The sequence below is a fragment of the Haliotis rufescens genome, unplaced genomic scaffold, assembly GCF_023055435.1.
Source record: "Haliotis rufescens isolate VD_foot unplaced genomic scaffold, xgHalRufe1.0.p SCAF_3, whole genome shotgun sequence".
NCBI lineage: Eukaryota > Metazoa > Mollusca > Gastropoda > Lepetellida > Haliotidae > Haliotis > Haliotis rufescens.
Window position 1 is genome coordinate 27,037,252 of NW_025964001.1, and position 23,097 is coordinate 27,060,348.

The 23,097-nt window shown below is 41.0% G+C and overlaps 2 protein-coding genes across 2 annotated transcripts in view; one reads left to right on the forward strand and one right to left on the reverse strand.

Moving 5' to 3' along the window:
* Positions 1 to 15,416, reverse strand: part of LOC124144876 (protein PALS1-like) — a 129,453-nt gene extending 114,037 nt beyond the window's left edge. The window contains exon 1 of the mRNA XM_046514488.2: positions 15,291 to 15,416. The gene's annotated coding sequence lies outside the window, so the exon portion shown is untranslated. The remainder of the gene's footprint in view (positions 1 to 15,290) is intronic.
* A 4,149-nt stretch (positions 15,417 to 19,565) lies between these two features.
* LOC124144923 (collagen alpha-4(VI) chain-like) overlaps positions 19,566 to 23,097 on the forward strand; it is a 29,727-nt gene continuing 26,195 nt past the window's right edge. The window contains exons 1-4 of the mRNA XM_048403964.1: positions 19,566 to 19,670; positions 20,143 to 20,187; positions 21,569 to 21,601; positions 22,923 to 23,059. Coding sequence (XP_048259921.1) covers positions 19,607 to 19,670; positions 20,143 to 20,187; positions 21,569 to 21,601; positions 22,923 to 23,059 — 279 coding nt within the window. The 5' untranslated portion in view covers positions 19,566 to 19,606. The remainder of the gene's footprint in view (positions 19,671 to 20,142; positions 20,188 to 21,568; positions 21,602 to 22,922; positions 23,060 to 23,097) is intronic.

Consider the following 23,097-nt stretch of genomic DNA (forward strand, 5'->3'; position numbering starts at 1 on the left):
ATGCTAGACAACATCCACTAGTCCTATAGGCCCAACCCAAAGTGATAACGCCAGACAACACCCACTAGTCCTATAGGCCCAACCCAAAGTGATAACACCAGACAACACCCATTAGTCCTATAGGCCCAACCCAAAGTGATAATGCTAGACAACATCCACTAGTCCTATAGGCCCAACCCAAAGTGATAACGCCAGACAACACCCACTAGTCCTATAGGCCCAACCCAAAGTGATAACACCAGACAACACCCACTAGTCGTATAGGCCAAACCCAAAGTGATAACGCTAGACAACACCCACTAGTCCTAAAGGCCCAACCCAAAGTGATAACGCTAGACAACACCCACTAGTCCTATAGGCCCAACCCAAAGTGATAATGCTAGACAACACCCATTAGTCCTATAGGCCCAACCCAAAGTGATAACGCCAGACAACACCCATTAGTCCTATAGGCCCAACCAAAAGTGATAATGCTAGACAACATCCACTAGTCCTATAGGCCCAACCCAAAGTGATAACACCAGACAACACCCACTAGTCCTATAGGCCCAACCCAAAGTGATAACGCCAGACAACACCCACTAGTCCTAAAGGCCCAACCCAAAGTGATAATGCCAGACAACACCCATTGGTCTAGATTTAATCATATATTGCAGTTATATAGCTGAATATTGCTGAGTTCAGAGTTTAAATTAAAACAACAAACAAACTGATAGTAGAAGTTTGTAAAGAATGTTTTCCATATAGCTTCATACCAAGGTCAGACCAATTTATTACTTATTAAACAAATCCGTCTGTCACTTGAATGTTTAAAAATATAAATTGTCCTGTAACCTTAAATTTACGATTTCCAGTTACATTGACATTTTGATCATGCTTGTTCAGAAATAAACTTCATATAGCATTTTTAACCTAAAAAATATGAGTACATGTTATTTTAGTTTGTGATTGTATTTATATACATCCCCTCCTTAGGAGGTAAAAATCTTAAAAGAATTAATTAAATTAGTCTGGCCTAAGGACCACTTCATCCAAGGCCATGCCACTGCACCCTCAGTTTTCACCTGGATATAATGTCTCAAAGTCTGTCCTTACTGAATCTGGACAGCCTCCGTGGTCTAGTGGTTGAGCGCCCGCCCGGAGAGCGGAAGGTATGGGGTTCGATCCCCGGCCGCGTCACACCTAAAGATGTTATAGGATGGTACTTGTTGTTACCCTGTCTGGCGCTCAGCATTTAGGGGTTAAAACAAGGACTGGTCGGCTCGAAGTCTGTGTACTGTGTCTGAGTGGGGTATTCATGTTAAACTGCGGCATGGTATCTCAGTTGGCCAGCACTATAACTCGGCATCAGTCCGGACTAGTACAAGCAGCCCCCCCCCACACACACACGTGCATGCACGTTGCTATACAAATGCAATAATCTTGGACGCGACGTTAAACCCAATTTCACCTCACCTCACCTCACCTCACCTCACCTAGCTGAATCTAGCAGAAATCACCCATAAAACAGTAGGTAAAGTTATATTATAGTTGCAATACAGAGCCTACAAGAAAGTATAACTGGGCAAACATTACTGAGGGGGAGCTGGGTGTAACAGTTCTGAGAGTTCAGCTATACAATGACGTGTCTCCTTGACATGGAGGAAAGCCTGACATGATGCTGGTCTCAGACATTTACGGGACGGTCGGGTAGCCTAGTGGTTAAAGTGTTAGCTCGTCACGCCGAAGACCCAGGTTCGATTCCCGACATGGGTACAATGTGTGAAGCCCATTTCTGGTGTCCCCAGCCGTGATATAGTTGGAATATTGCTAAAAGCGGCGTAAAACCTAACTCACTCACTTAGACATTAACCACTTTGCTGAGACCCTGGAGCACAGGTATGGTGCTGACAAACCTACAAACATAATCATGGTGAATGTGGGATGCAAACCACCAAATGTGCTTCACAAATGAGACTACAATGAATTACCATGAATTACCCGAGCATGTTGAATAAATAATTATTCCCCCGCCCCCTCAAAAAAAAAAAAATTACTTGAGGATTTTTACTTATCAATGATGACCTCAAAATGGCCCCCAGTTGCGCATTGATGATGGTCATGAGAAATAGTAAACAGGTCTTAAGTTAACACTGCACCAAATACCACCATACACACATGATTGATTGCAAAGAAAATGCATGAAATCACACAAGCGTCAAACGATGAACTGTGCTACCTTCAGGACAAGTGACTATTAAATAGTAAATATGATCAGCATATATTATATATGGCCTACATTGCAGATGCGTGTATACATCTAGTACTGGGCTATTCCTTACAGTAGCAAGGATGATGTTAAACTGCTTACACAAACTATATCCTGGCTTTAGAAACCTTCAATGATGTAATGTATTGTTTTTGGAGGTTGATGATATTGGCATAATGAGCTCTAATGATCTTTATTGCTGCATTCAACTTTGCACAATGACGGAACGAAATCTGATGGGCTTTATACAAATTTGATAATAATCTTTATCATACCTCCATTTCAGAATGATGAGATCTGATTGGACCACATGATCTTGATAAAGTACTATGTATCCTACTTTGGAGGAAAATTAATTCATCAGCTGGAAAACAAATCCCTTATACCCTGCTTTGAAGCCATTGAAACTCTGGTCATGGTTGGTTTTTTTTGTCCCTCATTGTGTATAACACCTAGTTGCGTCCCTCGGGCATGCCAGAAACCTATGATTGTGGGTTTGAATACCGGTTCGCCTCGATTATGTTTCTAGGTTTGTCAGCACCATACCCGTGCCCACGGGTTTCACCGAAGTGGTAAATGTCTGAGACCTGCATCACTTCGGGCTTTCCTCCCACATTAAGCTGACACGCCGTGATATAACTGGAATACTGTTAAAAGCGGCGTTAAACCCAACTCACTCACTCACTCACCTAACACGGGACTCATGCTACAACTTAGTACCTCTGTTGAAATAGTTCCTTACAATCAACTTAATAACCTGTTTCTTCTCAGGTAATTTTTAACAAACATCCTTCAATACAAAAACCTGTCATACCCATATCAACCTTTTTAAAAATAGTTCCCGGGCCTGGGACTGAACCCAGATACCTGATTTTGTTAATGATTCCGAACTCACTATCACTTCGGTAATTGAGGCCTTACCCACCCAAGGAAAACATTGTGATATCATCCTTTGGGAATATTAGAAATTATTACTTGGAATATGTAATAAATATGTTGTTTTTTTATCCTTGTAAAATTACATTTGAACTAGTTAAAAAAAATACTTATTGTCTTCAAAATCACGAAAGACATAGGTGGGCTCTCATGGCTGCCATGAGAAACGTGTTGCACATGAGAAATTGAACATGTGCTGGTCAAGTCCACATCTGTATAGGGGATGTTGAAACAGCCAATACTTGTTTTTGCTCAATATTTGACATATTTTTTCAATATATTCAGGCATATTTGACCATTATTTGTTGGTATGTAAGTTAAATAAAACACTCCTCCTCGGTCTTACTTTCCCTCAGCCTTTTTTTCTCAGTTCTTACAATCATAAGCATAACGAGTCATGTTTTATCCCATACATAGACATGATAGAACGACCCCCGACATGATATGATTATACCTGTACATCAAGGGTAATGGGGTATAATACCTGACTTAGTCATGCGTACCTGATACCAGGTATGGGGCATACCAATTACAGGTAGGTCAACTTCACAGGTGTTTCACATACATGACTAACTTCCAGGTAATGTGTTCAACACAAAAAGGTGATACAGCCCAAGTTGTTATTCATCTGTTTTACTGCAAGGCTTGAATGTTCACATGAATATTTAATTACCTACTTCATGCTCTCCGAGTCATATCAACAGATTGTTAAAGTAAAAATGGGGGCGGTTGGGTAGCCTCGTGCTTAAAGTGTTTGCTCGTCACGCCGAAGACCCAGGTTCAATTCCCGACATGGGTACAATGTGTGAAACCCATTTCTGGTGTCCCCTGTTATGATATTGCTGGAATATTGCTAAAAGCGGCGTAATACCATACTCACTCACTCAAGCATTTCGTCACTTGAAATCATGGGCAATCTTCGAAATCTTATGGTTTTTTTATATAAAAGGAAATATTGAGACAAGGCACTTTTTGACATTTATACATATGGTATCCAAAATGTAAACAAAGAATGAGTGAGTGAGTTGGGTTTAAGGCCGCCTTGAAGCGTATTCCAGTTATACCACAGCATGTCAGATTGATATGAGGGTGAAGCCTAAAGTGATGCTTCTGATGTTTACCCCTTTGTTGAAACCCGTGGGCATGGGTATGGTGCTGACAAGCATACAAACATAATCGGGGCAAACCGGGATTCAAACCCACGATCACAGTTTCTGGCATGTTCAAGGGATGCAACTCTACATAGCAAATTGTATCGCCTAAAATGACTGCCCCCTGTGCCTCCTTAAAACAAAGAAATACACAATAGCACACTCATTTAATGATTTGTTTACATGAAGTTGTTTGTTTGTTTAACGCAGCACTCAGCAATATTCCAGCTATATGACAGCATATATAATCAAGTCTGGACCAGACAATGCAGTGATTGACATCATGAGCATCGATCCATGCAATTGGGATACAATGACATGCATCAACCAAGTCAGAGAGTCTTTCTAAACATGACTACCAAACAATAGCTGCTTAGTAACAATAAAAAACAAGTCATTTAAAAATACACCAAGGTATTGCTCAAGGGTGCTACATGACTACCCTAGTTAATGAATCAGTGTGCACTCAATTTTCATTCTCCGCTCCCTGGGGAGTATACAACCTAAGATACCTGTGAAGCACTAGAAGTTTCAGTCACATTACAATCTTATCCTACCAGGTACCCATTCACTGCTGGGTGAACGGAGGCATATTTGACCAAAAGGTCGCTTGCCTAAGGAGACACCTACGAGACCAACTTTGCTTAACTTCACCTGATTCCTGGCCTGTGCTCTCAATCCTTTACTTCCTTCTAGTATGTTGTTTGTAGAGTGAGTGAGTTGGGTTAACGCGGCTTTTAACAGTATTTAGATTGCAGCATGTCAGCATAATGTGGGAGGAAAGCCTGAAGTGATGCACGTCACAGACGTTGACCACCTCGGTGAAACCCACGAGCACGGGTTTGGTGCTGACAAACCTAGAAACATAATCGGATTCGAACCCACAATCACATATCCTTCCTTTTCCAAAATCAGTCAGTCTAGATAACTCGGTATATTCCCTTTCTTACCGATAGTTTTACAAGAATCCTAAACTCTGTAAAATGAAAGAAAGGTATGTGTTTTGGATTTCAAACAAAGTGCCCTTGCCGAGCATATAGAGAAAAATGAGAATTTTATTAAAACCTATTATTTCCTTAAAAATAGAGGTATTTCACAATTAATACAATAATATCTCTTCCTCTTTATTGTTTCTGTTGTCATGAAATACAACTTTATACAAGCCATGTATTTGTTAAACAATATCAAAATCAATTGGAAAATTCTTAATTCCAATTTGCGAAATAGCAAACATTTACTGCAGACTCGGGGCCACTTATCTAGCCCTGAGCATGTCTAGGTAAATCCCTACCTACAAACCTGTAAATGAACTGGTAGAGGTAACATGAGCATCACACTTACCATACTCAACAGTACGTGGGATATTCCAGCAGGGTGGGGAAGACAGAAATGTACACCCACCGGAGTATGAGAACTGCGGAGACCTCACTGCATGCTCATGCAAGTGCTTGTCGTCCTCCTGGAGAGGGGGGACGTGCAAGGACAATAAGACCAACATGACAATCGTGGAATTAAATATTGACAAGGAACAGCCACCATGTGATCACGTTTCACCAGATCTTACCACAAACGGTTTCCAAATACCACTAAAATGTCCGCAGCATAACTTGAGAGGCTTAATGAAATATTCACATGCTATCCCAAAGGATATAGTGACAAGGAAGATATGAGAAATAGGAATAAGACTGGCAGCATATCATATTGGCACTTAATGGCTTTATAACTTTGTAGCTTGCTAAAAATTAGAGATTTTGTTGCTTTTGTTATCAACTTGGCCACCTTTGATAAGGTGTTACAAATCTTTCAATAGTTTCAATAGGGTTTAACTGTATGCGTGATCTTGAAAGGTCGGTTTGGTTTCCCACGTCACACTTTGGAGTGGTAGGAATCAGACAGCAATACTTGTATCACGGATGTGTTGACTTTGAACAAACAAGAAGATTTGTGTATTATGGCCATCAAACAGCCATTACTAAAGTCATGAAGCAATATTCACCACCGATAAGTGCCCCACCTCGTTCTTCCCATCTCATAATGATCTACAGCTATATTGTGCTTGAGGTATCACACAGCACTGAACACCTCATCAGCAACACTTCAGTACTTGTGATTGGTTCAGATGGAGGAGAGGAACACTTCACACCGCTTTGTGACCAAATTAGGTGACGATGATGCCCACAAGAACAGACAAGCCTTATATTGTATTTCAGGTGATACTTTTTTACCTTATAAGTTCATGGATTTGACCAACCAGAGCCAAAAGTCTCAATCAATGACATAAAAAAAGATTAATATCAATGAAATTTTGATTGCCAAACAGCTCCATGTTTTATGCAAAATTATAATAACTATTACTTGATCAAATGTTGTATGTTGTCTCTGATGCTGTCAATCTCTCATAAAGTGAACAAAGGATTCTTAGAAGTAAACACATATACTTATCTTACCTTTCATGTAAAAAAATTGAATTTTACTGGTCAATGAAATATTGATAATGTCCATTACTATCCTACAGCATTAGGGCCGGCTGTCTGGAAAACTCCGGTCTAATGCCAGGTGTAAAGTGCTACTGCACTGAGATACCATGCTGCAGTTTCACATGGATACCCCACTCAGACAGTGTACGGACTCCAAGCTGACCAGTGTATGTTTTATCCCCTTAATGCCGAGTGCCAGGCAGAGTAACAAACAAGTACCATCTTTTAACATCTTTTTGGTATGATGCATGACCCCTGACCTTCCCCTCTCCGGACAGACGCAGTGGACCGAAGAGATACTGATTCTGCTGCTGACAAATGTTACACAGTGGTCATTACAACTGTATTATGCAAACTGACTTACCTAACGTGATAAATTCCCCATCTTGCCATTGGAAGGTATTTAGTGAGGAAAGTATCTAAATGCTGGTTTGATTGCATCACATATGTGAGTGAATGTGTGGGTGGGTGGGTGAGAGTGAGTGAGTGAGTGAGTGAGTGAGTGAGTGTGGGTGAGTGGGAGAGAGTGAGCGAGTGAGTGTTTGGGTGGGTGGGTGAGAGTGAGCGAATGAATGTGTGGGTGGGTGGGTGAGAGTAAGTGAGTGAGTGAGTGAGTGTGGGTGGGTGAGTGGGAGAGAGTGAGCGAGTGAGTGTTTGGGTGGGTGGGTGAGTGTGAGCGAGTGAGTGAGTGAACGTGTGGGTGGGTGAGAGTGAGCGAGTGAATGTGTGGGTGGGTAGGTGGGTGAGAGTGGGTGAGAGTGAGTGAGTGAGTGAGTGAGTGAGGGTGGGTGAGTGGGAGAGAGTGAGCGAGTGAATGTGTGGGTGGGTGAGTGGGAAAGAGTGAGCGAGCGAGTGAGTGAGTGGGTGGGTGAGTGTGAGCGAGTGTGTTGGTGGGTGGGTGTGAGCGAGTGAGTGAGTGAACGTGTGGGTGGGTGAGAGTGAGCGAGTGAATGTGTGGGTGGGTGAGTGAGTGAGTGAGTGAGTGAGTGAATGAATGGGTGGCTGGGTGAGAGTGAGTGAGGGGAGGAGTGTGTGAGTACAGGACATCAACAGAGTGAGAGAGTGAGTGAGTGGGTGGGAGAGAGAGTGAGTGAGGGAAGGAGGAAAGGAGGGAGGGAGGGAGGGAGGGAAGGAGGTATTGATGTCATCTAGGGTACTACAGATATGTACCCCAGGTACCTTTCTCTATACTGAAAAGAACCCTACCAAAAATCAGAATGACTCAAAATGTACCATGGTTCGGTAATGGACAGTGCTGGAACCAGTGCTGGAACCAGGATGAGTCTATTATATCATGTAGGAAACCAGTCTCCTTGCAGGCTTGTGTAGCCTACACAATATGTCTCGTGGGTTGGGTGGGGGTGGCTGCTTGTATTAGAACAACTGTATTATAAGGGTAGATGATACACAAATATTTTCGGGGTGGACTTGGCCTTTGTTCAAAACATGTCAAGAAGTTATTGTAGTCCCTCACTGGTTTAATCTGAGTCTCCACAAGGAGACCTAAAGATAAATCATGGTTGCCAAACGTAGAATGGCCGCATTAGGGGTATATCTTGAGGAACGTCCACAGGTTAAGCATCATTAGATATGATACAACGGTTATCCATCAAGCTTCATGTCTATCAGCTTTGATACAGATAATCTCCAGGCTTGTTTGCATGATCACAAAAACTAGACTGATTATGAGTATTTCAAGCAAGTGTCAACTTGCCCCAGTATAACAGTACAGTTACAATATCAGTCATCTTTAGAAGTCAAGGGGCCTACTGAAGAAGACAAGAACCAGTTTGGACGGCCAGATTAAAACACTGAACTGCAAAAGATAAATCCAGTGTTGACACTGACAGCCAAATAGTTCATTTTGTTGGTCCCAATAGTCTGACATGTCTACATTTCTCTGCTGATACCATGGTGATTGACCTGTATTTCCTGCTTTGACATTGGTCATATGAATGTGAGAATTGGTTTAAAATGGCTTTGAACAATATTTCCAGTGCACGATATAAGCACGACTTTCATTCCCATGCGCTACACAATGATTTCATAACATTATTTATCATCCCATTTGGCTCCCACAGGAGATATCGCTTGGGTGAGATCAAGCGATATCTATATTGTAGATATCGCTGCAATGAAATTGCATCACAATGCTTTGCAGACCATTGTGACGTCATTGGTTACCATGACGTCACAATCAAATGACATCACTAATGGCTCTGCTACCGTAGCTGTTAGCAGTACTTTTTACACTTAAGACACTGATTATTACTGTCTACAAACTGAAAAAGTTGGAAGAAAGATGTTGAATGATAAATAAAATCTCACCCTTGTGTCTTTTGATATAAAATATATCAACACTCGTTGATAAAAGTGGAAAAAAATCCCACAGAGTTTTCCCACTTTTATCAACTCGTGTTGATATATTTGATATCAAAAGACATGAGGGTGAGATTCTCTATATAGAGAGAGAGATTTTGGTGAAACAAACATTTTGAAAATGAGAGAATCCTTCTTTCCAACTCTTTCCTATTTGTCAAGATGCACTGTCTATTGTACCATTATCCCCAAGTCTGTGAAGTGCAGTTGTAATCCCTGCATGTAGACTGCCCCTGATCAATAGCCATTAGTAGCCCTGTCACCTGTAACAGGTAAGTCAAACAGCCATGATAATAGTCTGTCAAACAGGTCACTGGTTGTCATAGTAACGACTGTATCTAAAACAAACTAGATGCAGAGGTTGTTTTAAGGTGACATGCTGTAGGTATCACTGACGTCTAACAGAGGGCCGACTTCTAGTTTTTAGACAGAGCATATGACCCAGTATCAAATAAAGGCTGGCACGTATTGGAGACCTGGCGTCTAATAGAGAAGTGAGTGAATGAGTGAGTTGGGTTTAACACCGCTTTTAACAGTATTCCAGTTATATCACGGCGTGTCAGCTTAATGAGGGAGGAAAGCCCAAAGTGATGCAGGTCTCAGACATTTACCACTTCGGTGAAACCCGAGGGCACGGGTATGGTGCTGACAAACCTAGAAACATAATCGAGGCGAACCGGTATTCGAACCCACAATCAGGTTTCTGGCGTGTCCAAGGGACGCAACACTGCACAGCGAATCGCGGCGCCTTAGACAACTGGGCCACCCGTGCCCCTCTAATAGAGGAAATATGGTGTATTCTGTATGGCAGACCTGCTCAGTGGATAGTAGATGCCACAAACGCATTACAAAAATCAATATCAAGTTGTGCTTTATTGCAGCATTTGATTTATAATTATTTAACCAGCACGATTTGCATGATTTAGAATATATAGTAATTATATTCGGTTGTAGGGTTTATATTGTAAACAAATTATGGGGTTGCTTTTCCCACAGGACTAAATGTCGTGTTATCGATTCATGACATCCATTTTTACTTATTTGTCCATTTTATGTTGACATAAACCATTAATGGTTATTTTACAAGCATCCTCACATGTGTACATTTTACTTGGTAGTAAAAACTAAAAATACTGTCACATTTAAGAAGTTTCCAATGTTCTTTCACCATCCACTTCCTCACTGATTTGATTTGAATTAATGCATATTCGATTGGATATATGTATGGTACCCTGAACTAATTCGTATGCTATAGGTCTATGGCCGTCTAGGTATAAAGAAATATAGATTGATTCATTCATTCAGTCAATAGAAATAGAACCAGTAGGCACTCTTTTCCTAAAGCCATTAAAATTTGCAATTTAGTTGATATGTCAATTTAGAGCTATGATGATATTTAATATGACTGGCAAAAATGAGTGAGTGTGAGTGAGTGAGTTGGGTTTAACGCAACTTTTAACAATATTCCAGTTAAGCCCGAAGTGATGCAGGTCTCAGACGTTTACCACTTCGGTGAAATCCACGAGCACGGGTATGGTGCTGACAAACCTAGAAACATATTTGGGGCGAACCAGGATTCGAACCCACAATCATAGGTTTCTGGCGTGCCCAAGGGACACAACTCTGCACTGCGAATCGCGGCGCCTTAGACGACTGGGCCACCCGTACCCCCACTGGCAAAAATGAAATATGATATAAAGATGTGTTTGAATACATAACATTCTAGTAGGACTGGGATGGGTAACTCAGGTACTCAGACCCGTGGTTAGTCATGTGATTATATTGTTTAATGACAAAAAATGATCTAGAACTCTATGGTTACACTACAAGTCACTAATGTTCACATTTCTTCCGGACTATGCACCCATTCCTTTTGACTTTTATATGTTTGAATAAAGACAAAACTTCAGTCAACAACAGTGTATGCATGATCAGATCGTTTTATACATGTATCTAAATACATTTCATCCAGGACTACGGTCAAACTATTCCCAATCAGACATTTGGTATCTATCTCTTGAGACCTACAGTGAGTACCCAGGTTAAGTCGGGTAATAGGTGGGTGGGTTCCTGGGTAGTAAATTTGGACTTGTCCCAGCCCTACGCTCTAGGTATCAGCCAAAGGCTGGTCATAATAGTGTGTTTCCTGCCACAATCTACCTGAACACTGAACACAGTGAATAGGACAAAAGGACCTGAATTTTTTAAAGATACAAGTTTATAAATTTGAACGTCCCAAAACAACAGCATCTGATACTCAAAAGCTTCTTGGCACTACAACTTCAGTATTACCTTCCCTCTCGGCTGTTTTCATTGGGTTGTTATTAGTGTTTTGCAGTAAAAAGCCTTATAAATGTCAGGTTTCAGGTGGATATTGGTTTTCATACCAGCTGGATATTAATATTCAGCAGATATTCCCTCTCCTCATTGATGAAAGCAGGATACAAATTGTGCTATCAGATGACAGTAGAATACACATCTGTGTTATGTATATGATACAATCAGGTCAACCTGAGTGAGAGAGAGAGAGAGAGAGAGAGAGAGAGAGAGAGAGAGAGAGAGAGAGAGAGAGAGAGAGAGAGAGAGAGAGAGAGAGAGAGAGAGAGAGAGAGAGAGAGAGAGAGAGAGAGAGGGAGGGAGGGAGGGAGGGAGAGAGAGAGAGAGAGAGAGAGAGAGAGAGAGAGAGATGGTTTTGCTATAGTTACCGGAGAGAGAGAGAGAGAGAGAGAGAGAGAGAGAGAGAGAGAGAGAGAGAGAGAGAGAGAGAGATGGTTTTGCTATAGTTACCGGAACTTATCTAGGATGTCAAACTAACTTGGCAGGCAAACCGAAAAGAAAAACATTACTCTGTTTAATTGAGATTTTGTTTTGTAATTCTTATTTTTCGCAAATCAGAGCGTTTAACATTGCATTCAATGCAATACCTTGCAAAAATGCAACTAGTATACCTGTTCTGGACGTGTGATCAGTGAAAAGCAGTCACTCTACTAAGCCATAACATGAGTTTAATATAATGATTTGGGAATTCTTAAATTCCAATTTAAGAATGTTTACAAACATTTGTTGCAGAATATTGGGTTCTGAGCAGGTCTAGATAATTCTTGAGTGAACAATATCATATGATCGACCATACGTTTATGTGACTTTTACCACTACTCCAGTTATATCACAGTTATACCAAGAAAAGACTTCATACCCATATGGGGAAATGAACCCAGGTCTTTTGTGTGGTGAGCCAACACTTTAGCCACTAGACTACCCCACAGCCCTTGCAGCATCATAAAAATTACAAGGAGGCTTGTAGGTATTCAAACTTGAATAAGACGAACAATGGTCAATGAGTGACTGGGTCTTCCTTTTGCATGGTGCGCCAACACTTTAGCCACTAGGCTACATGACAGCCCCCAGCAATATTGTAAGAATACCAAGTTGGCTTGTAGGTGTTCAGTGTCTGAAACTCAGCAGAGTAAACTGATTGCCTAAGGGCCAGCACATTTAACAAAACATTTTAGCTGAAGCAGGGAGACATACTTTTACTGCTATCACACCGAGTTCCCAGAAACTCGGTGGTGATAGATAAAGCCTACATTTATCAGGAAATTATCAGCTTGTAAAACATCTTTGTGACTACATGTCATACACCATTTGAAAGGTCTAATCCTATTGTTTATAAGTATGAAAGTTATGTTTCTCACGTGTTATGTTTCTAAATAAATAATTACATAAATAAACTGAAGGCCAACTCTTGTAAATACTATACTGTAAGGAAGGTGGTACATATAGCAGTTATTACCTGATCTGACTAGCATGTACATCAGTGGAACTCTTGTATATACTATACTATAAGGAAGGTGGTACATATAGCAGTTATTACCTGATCTGACTAGCATGTACATCAGTGGAACTCTTGTATATACTATACTATAAGGAAGGTGGTACATATAGCAGTTATTACCTGATCTGACTGGCGTGTACATCAGTGGAACTCTTGTATATACTATACTGTAAGGAAGGTGGTACATATAGCAGTTATTACATGATCTGACTAGCGTGAACATCGGTGGAACTCTTGTATATACTATACTATAAGGAAGGCGGTACATATAGCAGTTATTACCTGATCTGACTAGCGTGTACATCAGTGGAGCTCTTGTATATACTATACTATAAGGAAGGTGGTACATATAGCAGTTATTACATGATCTGACTCGCGTGTACATCAGTGGAACTCTTGTATATACTATACTATAAGGAAGGTGGTACATATAGCAGTTATTACCTGACTATCCTGTAATCTGGGTCTAGTACAGAACACTGACGATGGCATACACATTCTGTGTCACCTGATCAATATGCTGTATGACTGCACAGTTGGAGCAACATGATCAATATCACGTATGAAACGTATGGTAGAATATTGCATGCAAATGACATTCATACTTGTGTCACTTTCTGAACACTAATCCATCATATTGGCACAGACGTCACAGAGTGAACAGTTTAAGTATAGCTATAGCCAGCATAGGGACATGCTGACCAATATAACCTGCAAAATGCATTGTTTCTCTCTTTACAACACCCATTGTAGCAGGGCTGCTTATTTAGCAAGTTTATCCTATTTTGTTTGTTTTAGACTTTCATTAACAGGGCAGTTGTATATATGTGATACACATGTCAATAAAGATATTTAGGTCCTCTCTCCCCTGATAACCAGACCAATGAGAATTACTTATTACTCCATTGTTCTACACTAAGAATGTTGTAGTACCCCAAATTCCCAACCAACCCCCAAACCAACCTTCAAAAGGTGACATTTCATTTTTATTTTTGGTCAAACATCAACTATGTTCAACCAAATAAGGGGAGATAATTATTTTTTATTAGCATTAAGGTAACTTTCATAGAGAAGTATGGTTCATGGTTAAAAACAATGCACTCACAGCGTTATTGGTTTCAATGTTAACAATATCTGTTATAGTCGACTGATTTACTTCAATATAAAATAATAGAACAATGTAGCTATTACTTTGAAGGGGCGGTCGGGTAGCCTAGTGGTTAAAGCGTTCGCTCGTCACGCCGAAGACCTGGGTTCGATTCCCGACATGGGTACAATGTGTGAAGCCCATTTCTGGTGTCCCCCGCTGTGATATTGCTGGAATATTGCTAAAAGCGTCGTAAAATCATACTCACTCACTATTACTTTGAAAAGATTAATTATGAAGAATAATTAATAACTTTACCACCGTAGATATATCAATGTCAACAGTATCATGTATACCACTATGACTGTGCCAACTTAATACCCCTTGTTCTTTGAAAACAATAACAAATATTTCAGGAAGTCATTGTTGTGAAAACATATGACAAGTTTTGTTTTCAAAATAATTATAGTTTTCTACTTTATATATTACATAAATATTTAAACTGAAATGTTCCATTTTCTCATTCCTGATTCTGAGGGTGCCACTCACAAATTACAATTTGTTTTATCTTCCAGGCAACACATATTCGCTTGATGACAGTATAGGTACGTGCATCAATACTTAGGTATGCTACAACATTCTTATTGTGTTGATCCTCTAGATCAAAGTTATCTTGTATATATGTATGTGATATGAATTCATATCACACAGCAGTATACATTGATTGTCCTCCGTATAGCTATTGTAGTATTTGCCCACTCCATCATGTCCATTGATCCTCCTGCACTGCAATGTATAGTTACCAATCAATGCCTTGGAAAGTAGATTAAATGTCAGTAGATGATGAATTTACTGAATAATATGGAAGCATTAAGGGCCATTTGCTTTTTTATTTTATTTCTTAATATTTCAAGATCCTAAGTTGAAATTTCAAGATATTAAGTTGAAATTTTAAGGTTATAACTTGAAATTTCTGAATATATATCTTGAAATTTCAGTTTGGTCTTTTGAAATTTCAAGAAAAAAAACAAAAAAACAAATGGCCCTGAACGGCTTCCGTACTAAAAATCTTCCGTAGAATAATGCCATGAAAATAATGTTCTGAAAAATATACTGCTGTCAGTTGTAAATTTTAACTGGCGTAGTTCAGTATGACACAATGGAAAGCAATACGTACCAGTTTGAAGTAATTCCTGAAGACTATCCAGATCTCCGAAGGTGTCATGAAGGTAATGGCATCACACAATACAAAAACTATGCAGACTTACATCCAACGGTGTCAGGCGTTTGGAAGACACACCCGCCATTACCGAGTTCCATATACTACTTTCGTATTCAGTGTCTACATTAAATGCTTGTTTTTCACGTTTGCCATTCAGTGGTATTATCTTTTCATCAACATTTTCAACACTGAAACTTTATTTTACCATTAATGCACAAAATCGATATCGCAACATTATGCATTCGTTTTACGGTTCATGTTTTGTATTGAGAATCGATGCTTCACACAATAAATAGCCCCAGACGCTTTTGATATATTGCAGGTTTTGACAATGCTATTATGCTATTGTAGCAGGGCGTGGAGTCATCCCACAGATGACATCCTTACCTTGTCAGCTTGCTGACGGGGTTAACCTCTTTGGTCATGTGGACAAGGCGTCCGACCTCTGATCAGAAGGTCCGTGGTTCGAATCCCATCACGGGACTCGGAAATTTTATGGCCGCTACACTATGATGTGAGCGTCTGTTGTTGCTTGTGTTTCTAAGTCGTAGATCAAAGCATGAAGCAATACGGAGCCCTCAAAATGTATAACTAGAGTATTCTACCCTCTCTATTCTATGGGGAAGATGTACATAAATTACTTTCATAATCTCTGACATGTATGGGTGCTGATTTGAAAACGCGATTTATGTTTTTCCGATGATTTCTTTCAAAAGGCATTATAATAGGTACAAGTTGATGCTAGTAGTGCGAAGGCTTCATTGCTTAAGAAATTAAAATGAGTTTCGGAAATATAACACTTTGAAGAAACCGATTTTGAGAACATGTTGCATTAAGCGATATATTATGTACGCTTCAAGGGACATTGTCTCGGGGACAGGGATCCGTATAGTAAAGATCCAGGGTAGAATAGGTCTTCAGCAACCCATGCTTGCCGTAAAAGGTGACTATGCTTGTCGTAAAAGGCGACTAACGGGATCGGGTGGTGAGGCTCGCTGACTTAGTTGATGCATGCCATCGATCCCAATTGCGTGGATCGATGCTCATGAAATCAATCACTGGATTGTCTGGTCCAGAGTCGATTTTTTTTACAGACCGCCGTCATATTCCTGGAATATTGCTGGGTGCGGCGTTAAACAACAAACCAACCAACCAACTCGGGGACAGGCAGCAAAAAACAATATTCAGTCTGTGTCTTGAAATAGAATATCTTCCAATGGAGATTCCATTCAGTATACATACCAGAGGTAACACTATTTCAAATCGGTACGAGAAACCAAAGAATAAAACAGTATCAGTTGACAGAACCGCGCCCTTAAAAAAGAGGAACATTACCCATTTCGATACTTTCGCAAGCGAATGTTACACGTTCGTTATAAGCGGTCGTTGATCCCGAGACACGCTGTATGTGCAGCAGGCGTGGAGATGACATCTTTACCTTGTCAGCTTGCTGACGGGGTTAACCTTGGTCATGTGGACATGACGTCCGACCTCTCATCAGAAGGTCCGTGGTTCGAATCCCATCACGGGACTTGGGAATTTTATGGCCGCTACCTATGCACAAGATTAATTTCAGCTATCTTAATGAGTCGCACGTAAATTCTTCGCTCCCCTGCGTTTAATGATTGCAGGAATTCTGCCGCCAGAGAATGAGTCAACACGCTCCGGTGGCAGTGGCCAGTCTGGGTCTTAACTAAATAATTTGTGTCCCACTCATATTTTATAAACCTCCAAAAACGTGTCCCGTCTCTAGCCAGGATTAAAGTTCTCCAATACATGTTATGTCTCTAGCCAGGATGTAAATTCTACAATACATGTTATGTCTCTAGCCTGGATGTAAACTCCCCAATAAGTGTCTCGTCTCTAGCCAGGATGTAAATTCTCCAATACATGTTATGTCTCTAGCCTGGATGTAAACTCCCCAATAAGTGTCCCGTCTCTAGCCTGGATGTAAACTCCCCAATAAGTGTCTCGTCTCTAGCCTGGATGTAAATTCTACAATACATGTCATGTCTCTAGCCTGGATGTAAACTCCCCAATAAGTGTCTCGTCTCTAGCCAGGGTGTAAATTCTCCAATACATGTTATGTCTCTAGCCTGGATGTAAACTCCCCAATAAGTGTCCCGTCTCTAGCCAGGATGTAAATTCTACAATACATGTCATGTCTCTAGCCTGAAGGTAAACTCTCCTATAAGTGTCCCGTCTCTAGCCAGGATGTAAATTCCACAATACATGTCATGTCTCTAGCCTCAAGGTAAACTCTCCAATAAGTGTCCCGTCTCTAGCTAGGATGTAAACTTCCCAATATATGTCCTGTATCTAGCCAGGATGTAAACCTCCCAATATATGTCCTGTATCTAGCCAGGATGTAAACCTCCCAATATATGTCCTGTATCTAGCCAGGATGTAAACCTCCCAATATATGTCCTGTATCTAGCCAGGATGTAAACCTCCCAATATATGTCCTGTATCTAGCCAGGATGTTAACTTCCCAATATATGTCCTGTATCTGGCCAGGATGTAAACTTCCCAATATATGTCCTGTATCTGGCCAGGATGTAAACTTCCCAATATATGTCCTGTATCTGGCCAGGATGTAAACTTCCCAATATATGTCCTGTATCTGGCCAGGATGTAAACTTCCCAATATATGTCCTGTATCTGGCCAGGATGTAAACTTCCCAATATATGTCCTGTATCTGGCCAGGATGTAAACTTCCCAATATATGTCCTGTATCTGGCCAGGATGTAAACTTCCCAATATATGTCCTGTATCTGGCCAGGATGTAAACTTCCCAATATATGTCCTGTATCTGGCCAGGATGTAAACTTCCCAATATATGTCCTGTATCTGGCCAGGATGTAAACTTCCCAATATATGTCCTGTATCTGGCCAGGATGTAAACTTCCCAATATATGTCCTGTATCTGGCCAGGATGTAAACTTCCCAATATATGTCCTGTATCTGGCCAGGATGGCTCCCCAGTGAATGTTCAAACAGATTTTGTTGATGAGCAAGCAACATTAATACTTAGAAGACAACATTTGATCTCATTCAGTAAATTATACTACTCAAATGAAGATAAGTACCACCCAGTCCTTTCATATTACTATAGCTTACCTGTCACGACTGGGGGCGGTCGGGTAGCCTAGTGGTTAAAGCGTTCGCTCGTCACGCCGAAGACCCGGGTTCGATTCCCGACATGGGTACAATGTGTGAAGCCCATTTCTGGTGTCCCCCGCCGTGATATTGCTGGAATATTTCTAAAAGCGACGTAAAACCATACTCACTCACTCACCTGTCATGACTGAAGCGGGTGGTCCTTAACTTCTTATGAGTTGTATATATACCGTCGTGCACGCACGTGTGTGTGTTTTATAGTGCATGTCAGTTTGCTAGCCCACTGTGATACCATACCGCAGGTTAACACGGATACCCCGTCCAGACACAACACACACAAATGCCCTCTTTAACGTAAATACGTTTGACGCGGCCAGGGGAGCGAACCACCGACCTTCCGCTCTCCCAGCAGAATCGCTGTCCACTACACCACAGAGGTGGTCAGAAAGAAACAGGGATGTCTGGGAACAATAGACTTGTGATATGCAGAAAGAGTTTTTTACGAACATGTTTAAAAAAACCACACAGCTAACCTTACAAGTTGTAGATCTAAACTGCGATATAAGCAATATAACACTTTACCAACTCCTGCTTTCCCGTTTCATTAACCCTTTCTGATCAAAATGTTAACCCCTCCAGACCTGAAGGAGTGAGTGAGTTGGGTTTAACGCCGCTTTTAACTGTATTCCAGTTATATCACGGCGTGTCAGCTTAATGTGGGAGGAAAACCCGAAGTGATGCAGGTCTCCGACGTTTACCACTTCGGTGAAACCCATGAGCACGGGTATGGTGCTGACAAACCTAGACACATTATCGGGGCGAACCGGGATTCGAACCAGCAATCATAGGTTTCTGGCGTGCCCAGGGGACGCAACTCTGCACAGCGAATCGCTGCGCCTTAGACGACTGGGCCACCTGTGCCCCCCAGACCTGAAGGAACATAGAAGACAAAACTGAAATTCTCTTGACCGAAACACTTAAGCACACAATTTCTGTCAATGAAAGTTATACCCGTTTTAAGAACAGACATCTGCAAAGCGAGTGAGATAAACTGACACCACAAGGGAAACGTGGCAATCCTATGAGTGTATACAACGGTCAGAGATAAGACCATAGCTCGCTCAGCCAGTGATCTGACTAAACATACAATATGGCCATCTTTGTGTGGGTTATAGTGACTCTCCTACTAGGACAAACTTTAGCACATTTAGACGGTAGGTAGGTGGTGTGTTGAAATGTATGTTGTTTGTACAAAGAACGTTGACGTCACGTTATATTTTGAGATAAGACACTCATATTTTCCAAAACGTTGCCTGATCATGTGACTGATAGGAACTGAAGGTCCAGTGTATCATGTAGTGTATGGTATTTAGTATATAAACATTCACAGTGAACACGTTTAGGTCTGCTAGCTCGGTATTAATAACAAAGGTGCGTATCATTTAGAACATGCGTTTTAAGTGTTGACCGTTGCCTGTAGATTTACCCGCGCTGAATTGAGTTTGGGTCCGCTTATATTAATACTAGGTCCCGCGGTGATCAAATCAGCTGTTTCAATCAGACTTTAAACCCCGTAATGACCAAAGAGATTCGGATATTTTCCAAGTTAGAATATTAGTGTTGTATGTGCAGAAATAGCTGGCAGGGATAGAAACTTTGTTTGTACACTTGCCCGTTTTTCTGCAGAAGCGCTCGCAAGATTGGACCTATCTAGAACTGTTGTTATCCAAGGTGAGATTATGATTTTATGATATGATAATCTATGCCACCGAGGGGAAAGCATATGACGTTTTTACCCCATCAACGGATCAGTGTGCGTTCCCATCGTAGTGTTTACGGGTAATAATTGACCCTATATCCTATTCTTGTCGTTTTGGCTGATTGGTTGTCATCATGCATTTAGAACTGGATAGCCTGGTCCAGACTCACTTTTTAACAAGACACCCTGATTTTAGTTGAATATTGCTTGCCGTGGCGTCAAACAACTTTCATTCCAATGGAATTTTTCAGCTGCCGGAAGTATACAACCTAAACTGCCTCTAAGGCGCCAGACGGTTTCGTATTACCATCTCATTCTGCCGGTTACCCAACCGCTGATTGGAGAACAGAGGCAGATTTCGAAACCGAATGCCTCAAGAAACACTATCCACTTTTACCATGCGCTTCATTGTGGAATATGACTGAAGCCCCACTCATTGTGGGATATGACTGAAGCCCCACTCATTGTGGGATATGACTGAAGCCTCACTCATTGTGGGATATGACTGAAGCCTCACTCATTGTGGGATATGACTGAAGCCCTACTCATTGTGAGATATGGCTGAAGCCCCACTCATTGTAGGATAAGACTGAAGCCCCACTCATTGTGGGATAAGACTGAAGCCCCACTCATTGTGGGATATGACTGAAGCCCAAGAAATTATCAAAGTGTGGTCATCCATCCTGAGACCCATCTTCCAAAAGCAAGGGAATTATCTGACTATAAATGTCCAGTTCCCAGCCTTGCCGAACAAGGCTGGAATTATGAAGTTATATTTTGGCTGGATTAACGAGTCTATGCATAGTCCAATTAAAATCGCGTAACGAAATCGACATCCGGTTCCTAAACTGCCGTGCAGATTTCTGACGATTGCACGATTTGCAAGGCATGTGTACTGACAACCTGGCGTCGACGTGATTTGATGCACTTCGCGAAGTAAGACCCGTTTTATTACAATATACATCTTGATTATCGGTCAGATCTTTACCTTGCGACGCCATTTGATTTGATGCAAATGCAAGTGATATGAGAGATTGAATCTGATTCTGAATCTCAATTGGAGGGACATAGAAGGGACATAACTCGTAATAACCACTGGTGGCGCTACGATAGAGCCCAGGAATTGCAGTCCAGTTCGGCAAGGGTGGAAACTGGACTTTTACAGTTGCCTCGGGAAGATGCCTAGGACCATATACCGGAATATGGTCTCTGCACCCATCCAACTACTCTCCGACACAATCGTTCCCTAACACCATCTCATCTGTGGCCTGTGCGCTATATTAACTCTATAATTACTGTACACGATAATAATAAGATTGTCATTATTATACTGACACACTGTTTTTGTTGCAGACCCAACAGCTGCAGTGAATAACACTATAACAGGTAACTACTTCTGAGACTGTTATAACATAATCAATGGAGACTTCGTTTTCGTTATGTTGCTTTCCAGATGTCACTATCTAACAGTGAATATCGCCTAGACAGTTTGAAACGATATGTTCATGTAGCAGAGATAACTGATGCACACATATGTAAATATAAGAGGTGGGCTATATTCCATGGTTTTTGATATGAATGAAAGTAAATATGAAAATCCGAGGTATATCTATTTCCTCGTCATTTCTGTGTTCCGAATGTAAAATATTTTTGGATTATGTGTACAGGGTTTCAAATTATATTTGTATTGTTGCATTTTCTTTCATTGTTAAAGGTAATGTGAGATATTATTAATATTTTGTTATGATTAATGGGAACTGCTCCAGTCTTCAGTTGGTTGGTTTGTTGTTTAGCGCCGCACTCAGCAAGATTATTTACAGACCGCCGTCACATAGCCTGGGCCAGACAAACCAGTGCTTGATAGCATGAGCATCGATCAACCCAATTGGGATCGATGACATGCATCAACTAAGCCAGCGAGACTGACTACCCGATCCCGTTAGTCGCCTTTTACGACAAGCACAGTCCCCTGTTACGGCAAGCATGGGTTGCTGAAGACCGATTCTACCCCGGATCTTCACGGGTCCTCCAACCTTCAGTGCCGGCTTGAGTGCTATATAGTTACAGACAGATTATTACGGTTTTGTTTCTGAAAACAGGCCTTCGTTTTCTGAACCAATTTAAGAATATACAATATAATACACAGCTCCAGGCAATGGTACGACCAAATAGGTTATGTCCCCACGAACACAAATGTTTGCCTGTTACATTTCTACAAATGAAGGATTTTATAAAAAAAATTCTTGTGCCACCACAATCCATAACCACATTGACGCAGTAGTAGTAGAGATGACATTAACACAAACATATAAGGAGTCACAGTTATCTCCATATACATAAATTGGAAGACATTTCATTGGCTAACCAAGCAATTACCTTTGCCAAAAGCAAATTAGGCCACGCCCAATAACGGGCTACTGTTTCCTGACTGGCTGATGATAGAATGGGTGGGGCTTGTGTGGCATTATTTCACTAAACGATGTCTGTAAAGTTAGTATTGTTGAAGTATTTATTGACAAGAATTGACTTTAATGTCTTTTTTTTGCGTTTATGAAGGTATACACGTAAAACTCCTTGAGCACACTTTGTGTAGATCCGCGTACTTACGCAAAGTCTGCACATCGGTTTTGACGTTTTTACCTCCATAATCAGTTATTATTAGTGAATTCTTGTAAATAAGTACGTTAATTTGTCATTTGCATCCCAGAATGCAGAACACGTCCGGCCGACATCGTGTTCCTCTTGGACTCCTCAAGCAGTGAAGGTCAAGACGGCTTCACGGCGCAGGTCAACTTTGTATACAACGTCACAAAAGCTTTCAACATCGGGCCCGAGGACGTTCAGGTGCATTGTCAAATCATACTTTCTTGTTAGAAGTTCAA